At 37.9% G+C, this 8,088-nt stretch overlaps 1 protein-coding gene across 1 annotated transcript in view; it reads right to left on the bottom strand.

The window, feature by feature from the left end:
- Positions 1-293: 293 nt before the first annotated feature.
- LOC311295562 (uncharacterized protein) overlaps positions 294-8,088 on the bottom strand; it is a 157,560-nt gene continuing 149,765 nt past the window's right edge. Inside the window, exons 50-53 of the mRNA XM_084417035.1 lie at positions 2,349-2,562; positions 2,096-2,239; positions 1,906-1,992; positions 294-677 (exon numbers count right to left, since the gene is read on the bottom strand). Coding sequence (XP_084273161.1) covers positions 501-677; positions 1,906-1,992; positions 2,096-2,239; positions 2,349-2,562 — 622 coding nt within the window. The 3' untranslated portion in view covers positions 294-500. The remainder of the gene's footprint in view (positions 678-1,905; positions 1,993-2,095; positions 2,240-2,348; positions 2,563-8,088) is intronic.

Raw genomic sequence — 8,088 nt, 5'->3', positions numbered from 1 at the left:
AAACTCTACAGGTTAGCTGACAAGAAGTTGTGCTGAGCACTGTATTAAAATAACAAATAAAATTGATATAAAAATTAAATTGATTATTCAAAGGTTCATTATGGAATTCTGGACTGTCTCTCCACATCTGTGCTTAAAATTTACAATCCCCTTCAGAGCAGATTGGAATATCTACACTGAGAATCACTGAGAAGAAAGTCTGACAAGACATTATCTGAGGAAGTAGAGTATCTGACTGACGATCAGGCAAAAACATGGCTTAAAATCCAGATTTTCTTAAATGTATTTTTTTTATCATGAAAAATTATACAATACATATTTACTATGCAAAACGTTGTCAAAATTGTTATTCTTACCAACCCCTTAAGCATTCACAGTACAAGTACTGACTATTGGTTAAAAAGCTTTAAAATGTATGTAATCTACATAAATCATTCTATGCAATCTCTAATCTCTCTAATGCTGTTGCTGATTTTTGTTCATACAGCCGTATTTTAAATCTATAAAGCAGTCTTTACAGATGTCTCCTCAATCTTAATTGGTGGCAGGTAATCTGATGGCCCCTTGTTCTTCCAGTCAAGCAGCAGGGGTGGATTGTGTAAAGCCATCAGGCAGCCAACCTTGTAACATTCATCAGCCAACACACACAGTGGGTCAGGTTCACTGTCACCAAGTTGCTGAACGATTCCAGATAGACAAATTGATTAACAATTAGTGATTAAATGGGGAATAAAACACATCATATATTATGGAGCTTTATATTATGAGTATATATTACAGTAAAATGTATATTTTTATTTGTGTACATTCAAAATGACTACAATGACTTTCATGCCATTGAAAAATAAATAAAACAACATGATGAGCTGCTTTAGCGCGTCTCGGTCTCTTTAGATCTGGCGCACACCAAAAATTAACCAAAATACAGAGAATAGCCTTCTTGGCACGCCTACTTTTGAAAGTCAACATTTAGATTATTTAACGTTAAATGCATTATATATGCCCAAGTCACTTTGGAATAAATCACAGCGTGTGTCATGATAAAACGTGACTTAGCCTATACAGTCCGGAAAATAGGCTAGCCTATAGGTTATAGCAAACTCAGACCAACTGCTGGTCTACACAGAGAAAAAGCCCTTTCTGGGCTCTTCTGTTGTACCGAGCCATTCGTTAGTCTAGTTGTTTGATGAGAAAATTAAATGTAGCCTATAGTTGCAATATACGCGTTAAGTTTTGTAAGCTCCGTGCAACTGCTGCAGCGGACTATTATTACTAGAATATTAGAAATCTAATACTCAAGCTGTTTTCTAATTTTTCTACTCTTAATATTAAATAAAACAAACGACTGAACGAAAGATACACGGATTCTCTTGAACCACCACCGCGTTTGCGGCAGAAAACTACTGCAGTGCAGCCAAAATGCTCTGTTCGACTTATCTGAGATCCTTTACTCTTCCCTGTGAATGACCTGTGACCTACTTTCTGTAAGATCTGAATTTTTGAGTTTGAATTTTTGAGATTGAATTTTAGAAAACTGAATTTGAAGTTCCGAATTTCTTCATCTTGAAAACTTGAATCTGTATTTTTTTTTAAACTGAATATTTGCAGTATAAGAATTCAGAACAAAAAAACTAGCTGTTTGAAAATACATGTCTATAAAATTCAGCCATAAAAACATTTCAATTTGTTAAATTTCAAATGTTCAATATTCGTAAAAAAAAAAAATCTAATTCAGAACTATTTAAACTACCACCTAAAATTCAATTTTGTTAGATTACACTTGTAAATAATTCAAATTTACACAATTCAAATTCAAATCATTTTGTCATAATATAAGCTCCATAATATATTTGCACATTATATGTTATATTGTCAATCTTAGAAGAGAACTGTATTTGTCTTTACCTTGTGCTCGGTCTGGGAGTATCTAGTCTCTTCATGAAATATTATCATTTGCAGATTTTGGAGAGCTAATTCTATGTATTTCAGTTTCTGAAAAACAAAACAAATGAGTACAATGGTTTAATGTCACTTCTCTTTAGATTAGATTTTTTTAATTAACACATATATGATTTCTTTGTTTGCAGTTCTGTACCTTCGTTTGCTGTTTTGTACTTTTGTGTTGTGTTTTCTTTACCTCCCCCTTTTCACCTTCCTCTGTTTTATGGTCAACTTGAAAGAAAGATAAAAAATCTTCCTTCTTTTTAGTCATGTCATCCTGAGCTTTATCGAAAACCTCCTATGATAGAGAATACATTGTGAGTTTATGTAGATGTGACAGTTTCACCTCAATAAACAATGTTTCTATAGGAATGATAACAGAGAATTTTAGGGCTAGAGAACATTACCTGTAGCTTTGCTTTTAGCTTTTCCTTTTCTTTTCTTTCATTTATGGTTTTGTCTTTCTTTGATTTGCTTTTTATTTCAAGTATATACTTTGACAACATTTGTAGTCTCAATTTATCATACATCTTCTTTAGCTCGGTTTCCCTGCAAGGATTATTCAGGTCCTCACATAAAGCTCCGCTGCTTCCCATGTCGACAGACGCTTCAAAAGCCATCCTCGAAAAGAATCAACAAAACAAATACTATAAAAATCATGAATGAATGATTGAATGGTGTCACAGGCAATTACATATAGAGAAAAATCATGCTTCTTAAATCATAAATGATGCAGCCAGAAGAGTTCAGCAACAACATTTCCACAGTAATTACTACAACACTACATTTAAAAGGTCTTGATATGGTTAATTAAACTTGGTTAAAATATTGTATACATCCTTGTCTAAATCGCCAATCTACTTCAAGTGTAACTAAAATGAGCCAGAGGTCTGTCTGGGCTTTTGATCTCCACGGTCTCCCAGAGTGTCAAGCAGACCTGCGGCTGTACTTTTACACACAAGCGGCGGCTGGCCAACAACAGAGGGGACTCGAGCTTTCCAGAGAAAGAAGAGTCGTCCGGTGTGCCGATGTGGTCACGTTCCCATGCAAAAACATAATCTACCCACGAACACAGTCTCAGCAAGAGAGTCTTCATCCATGGACCTCAGGACATCTCTATGTAGCGAATGGTGAGGCCGAAGTTCGGCTTGGATGGGTCAAAGTACTGATTATACTTCATAAGCAGAGTTTTCCTTTGAAGGCTGTAGTCCTTACTTCAACATCTTTGACATATGTAGCAGTCTTAGGGCTGGACTTCATATTCCTAAGTGGTCTTCAACTCAATATTGCTGATGGAAATCTTTTTTTAAATGTGCACCTGAAATGGAATACAACCAAGCATACCTACAAGTAAAGTAGAGTTCCATGTCCATGGAAACCAAGCAGTTAAAAACAAAACCTTTCTCTGCCGCAACTCCTATTAGCATCACAAGAGACTGATTCTACACTTAAAGAGGATCAAGTCTTAATTTACAAAGCAATTAAGGAAGCAATCTTGCCTCACAATGAAGAACTTCAGTTACGCCAGATCTTGGAATTGCATCCAACAGTGTGTACTCGTCGGCCAGGATGAGCAGATTGTTGAAGACGCAGCTCTTACCAGCTGTAAGAACAGCTTTTTAGCGCTCACTGAGGGCGCACACACACAAACAAGAGGACTCGATCACCGCTGTATCGCCGTCACACCAACACCAATGAAGAGAAAGCTTCTTCCTTGAGAACTGGCTGTTTTAGAGAACACTGCTTGCAGATTAGAGACAGGAACAAAGTAATTGCTCGGCTCAGAAGCGAAAACCCGAAGATGCGATGCACCTGCTGCTCATTATGAGGCTGTTTACACCTGGCCACTTCATGCGTTTTCTGTGATCGGATAGCTATCTGATCGTGAAAAGACCAGGGATCTCATTTATAAAACTGTGCGTAGGATCCTTACTAAAAGTGTACGTGCGCCTGAAAGCCAAAAATGACGTACGCAAAAAAATATTCAGACTTATAAAACCGTTCGTACGCCAGAACCTGCGCAGAATTCACTTTATAAATCCCAGTCAGCGTAAGATTGTGCGCACATGCGTCTCCACACCGAAATAACCATATATGGAGCTTACAACGCCTAGTTTTACTATGCATACCCTCATCTGCATATCATTTGCATATGATTATTCATCCACGTGATAACGTTTAATGGTACAAGACACATTACATTGATAAAAATTATGTACTTGCCTATCCTTGTCTTGTTTTTGAATACATAAATCAAATAGTGTAAAATACATTTTATCTTTTCCACTGGCCGAATAATATTTTTAATTGATTTATATTTTTAATGGAAACAGGCCTTGGGCATTATTTGCACAAAACTATTTTCTCAGACAATCTTGTATTATCATGATAAGCAATTATCTCTGTGGTTAAAACATTAAAACACAGCATGCCACAGGAAACGTGTTCAAAAACATCGCATCCACAACAAATATTTCTATTGATTGAATTTGAATATAAAAAATGTTGTAACTTCTCAGTAATGATTTCATGTTTAAGTGTTCTCCATTAATTTGAGGGGCATATTTAATCTAAATGTTTATATCAGAAATAAAACATAGTTTAAATCATTATTTTATTTATTTAAACTGCGTCAGTTCCACTAAACGGCCCAACGCGCTCGCTGGCGCGGACATTTAAGAAGGGATGGATATTTGCTTCAAGTGGCAGGCTTGGTGAGTGAAATTATATTTGTATTATCTTGTATTTCTTTAGATTTTCTGTCTAAAAGTCAACAAAAAGACGCTTAACTCCAGCTCACCATCGGTGTCACCAAACTGCTCCATCTCCAAAGCGCTCGTACGCATGGGTCAGAGTTTGCATGCAGGTGCGCACATTTTCCCGTCAAGTTTGTTTTTATAAATCACAACTTATGCGTCGGAAGCAGCGTACGCACATTTTCAGCCCCGTTTTGTGCGTACGCCACGTTTATAAATGAGGCCCCAGGTGTAAATGCCCTCCGAAACGCATTCAAGACAGATTTAAATCCGATCACTCAAACCACTTCAGGAGGAGGTCTTGGCCGCATTCCAGACCAAACTGGACAAGTGTAAATATGTAAATTTTACTCCTCCCAACAATACCAAAAAATAAATGTGTGAGAGCGTGTTATAGGCTATATGTCATGTTTATAGCCAGATATGACGGCGCTGCAGCACACATCACCGCAGATGAGCATCTATTCATCAAGCCATGCAAACTTTCGCAAATCAAAGTGGCAAGGCAAGGCAAGGCAAGTTTATTTATATAGCACATTTCATACACAATGGCAATTCAAAGTGCTTTACATAGAAGAAATTAAAATAATAAAAAGAAATAAGAATAATTAAAAGAGTTTAGAAAAATAAAATAAAATACAGTACAGTACAAACAGTCGGACGAACATTGGCACAGTGCTCATTCAGTAAATGCATAGTTAAACAGAAGTGTTTTGAGTCTGGATTTGAATGTGACTACAGTAGGAGCACGTCTGATCTCCTCTGGAAGCTGGTTCCAGCTGCGGCTGGCATAATAGCTAAAAGCGGACTCTCCATGCTTAGAGTGAACCCTTGGTATTTCTAGCTGATATGATCCTAATGATCTGAGTGATCTGTTGGGTTTATATTCAGTGAGCATATCTGCAATGTATTGAGGTCCTAGGCCATTGAATGATTTATATACCAGTAATAATACTTTAAAATCAATCCTAAATTTAACTGGGAGCCAGTGTAAAGACCTGAGGACTGGTGTGATATGTTCATATTTTCTGGTTCTGCTCAGAATCCTGGCGGCAGCGTTCTGTATGAGCTGCAACTGTCTTATGGTCTTTTTGGGAAGTCCAGTGAGGAGTCCATTACAGTAATCCACCCTGCTGGTGATGAAAGCATGCACAAGTTTCTCTAAGTCTTGTCTGGAAACAAAGCATCTTATTCTTGCAATATTTTTCAGATGATAGTATGCTGATTTAGTTATTGCTTTGACATGACTACTGAAACTAAGGTCTGACTCTAGTGTCACACCGAGATTCCTGACTTGATGTTTAGTTGTTTGACCCCTAGAGTGAAGGTATGCGTTCACCTTAAGAACTTCATCTTTGTTTCCAAACGCAATGACTTCAGTTTTGTCTTTGTTTAATTGAAGAAAGTTTTGACACATCCAACTGTTGACTTCATCAATGCATTGGCACAGGGAGTCAATGGGGCTGTAGTCGTTAGGCGATAGGGCTAAGTAGAGCTGTGTGTCGTCTGTGGTAAGAGATCTGGTTCTTTCTCATTATTTGGCTCATTGGGAGCATATACAGGTTGAACAGGAGTGGCGCAAGAATTGAGCCTTGAGGGACTCCGCATGTCATGGATGTCCACTCAGACTTATGATCTCCTATACTCACATAATAACCTGTCCCATCTAAGTATGACCTGAACCATTTTAGGACTATCCCAGAAAGCCCCACCCAGTTTTCCAGCCTGTCCAGAAGTATGTTATGATCGACAGTGTCAAATGCAGCACTGAGGTCGAGTAGCACCAGCACTGATAATTTGCCTGAATCAGTATTTAAAGCAACAACATGGAACTTTTCAACCTTCATAATATATTTCCAAGATCCTTGTGATGGTACATCGACTTACAATAGGTTGAATGACGCGTCTGCCATAGCCTGACAGGGTCTGTATCGCTTTTACTGGCACTATGTAACTTCGGGGTTCGGGTAGTAACCAGAGCACAAAAATAACTACAAAATTCGACTGCTTTACGGCATACGTCACTTCCCCCACCACTTCCTCAAATGTGGACGTGAGAGGCCAACCGCAGCGTTTGTTTTCGGCTTTCGTGCGTATGTTTTGTCATGGGGCTGTTTACACCTGGCCACTTCATGCGTTTTCTCAGATCTGATAGCTATCCGATCGTGAAAAGTCCAGGTGTAAATGCCCTCCGAAACGCATTTGAGACGGATTTGAATCCGATCCCTCAAACCACTTCAGGAGGAGGTCTGAGACGCATTCCAGACGAAACTGGACAAGTGTAAATGCATATGGTTGTTGAAAGAAACCACATATGTAAATTGTACTCCTCCCAAAAATGCTACAAAAAAAAAAAAAAAACATGTGAAAGCGTGTTATAGGCTATATGTTATATCCTATGACGACGCACTGGAACACGCATCACCGCAGATGAGCAACTGCATCAAGCCAACGTGCAAACTATCGCAAATCAAAGTGAAAGTAAGTCACAGACGCTTAACACACAATCTTTATCATTAAAAGTAAAGAAACGAAATGATCTTACCAGGCTTACTGCTCTCTCTTAGGCTATTGCGGTCTTTGATTTTGAAATTTTAGCTGATGATCTATGAAATGCAGCTCATATCTGTTGCTTTCGGTGACGTGCACTCCATTAAATCTGCATATAGCGCGAGAATTGAAGATCGAATTTAAATCCGTTTCGCAAAAATACATTTATGTGACCAGGTGTAAATGGAATCGTTTTGATAAATCATATAGCTATGCCTCACAAATTAGTTTGCCAGCTGAACTCAGGTGTTGTGAGGTGTATTTATCACGTAGTCCTGAGGGATATCAGACGACACTGTTGACGTTGATTCCTGCGATTATCATGAGAACAGTTTTCAATATCTCACATAGTTATCAGGACATAAATAAGCCTAACATAGAGGTTGTAAATAGTGTAAACGAGCACAATTTGCAAACTATTATGATAAATTGCAATAATCATGTCTAATGACATCATAACAGCCAATGTTATGAAATAATGCGACGTACATTTCACTTAATTGATGTTATCTGGCATTTTGTAATGTTTACATTCCAATAAAAACAACACAAATTAAATTAAACTGTTTAACACACTTTTGAAAAAAGATGTGGGAAGTGTGTCAAGAGCGCAGGTTGATGTTTTAAGGTGCTGTACGGTTTCTTCCAAAATTTTGCCATAAATTTCTTTGAAGTCAGACATAGTAACTACTTTCTCAGGTGGTCTGATCTGTCTGACCCCAGCGCAACTCAAGGATGTGCTGATCACCTTTCTGATATTATTGATTTTCTCAGAGAAGAAAGAAGCAAACTCACTGCACTTGTTGTCTGAGAGCATTTCACTGGGAATCTGGCTGAAAGT

Source organism: Rutilus rutilus (assembly GCF_951802725.1).
Source record: "Rutilus rutilus genome assembly, chromosome: 8".
NCBI classification, from domain to species: domain Eukaryota; kingdom Metazoa; phylum Chordata; class Actinopteri; order Cypriniformes; family Leuciscidae; genus Rutilus; species Rutilus rutilus.
Note: the sequence above shows the minus strand (reverse complement) of the source record. Positions and strands in the feature narration are given on the sequence as shown.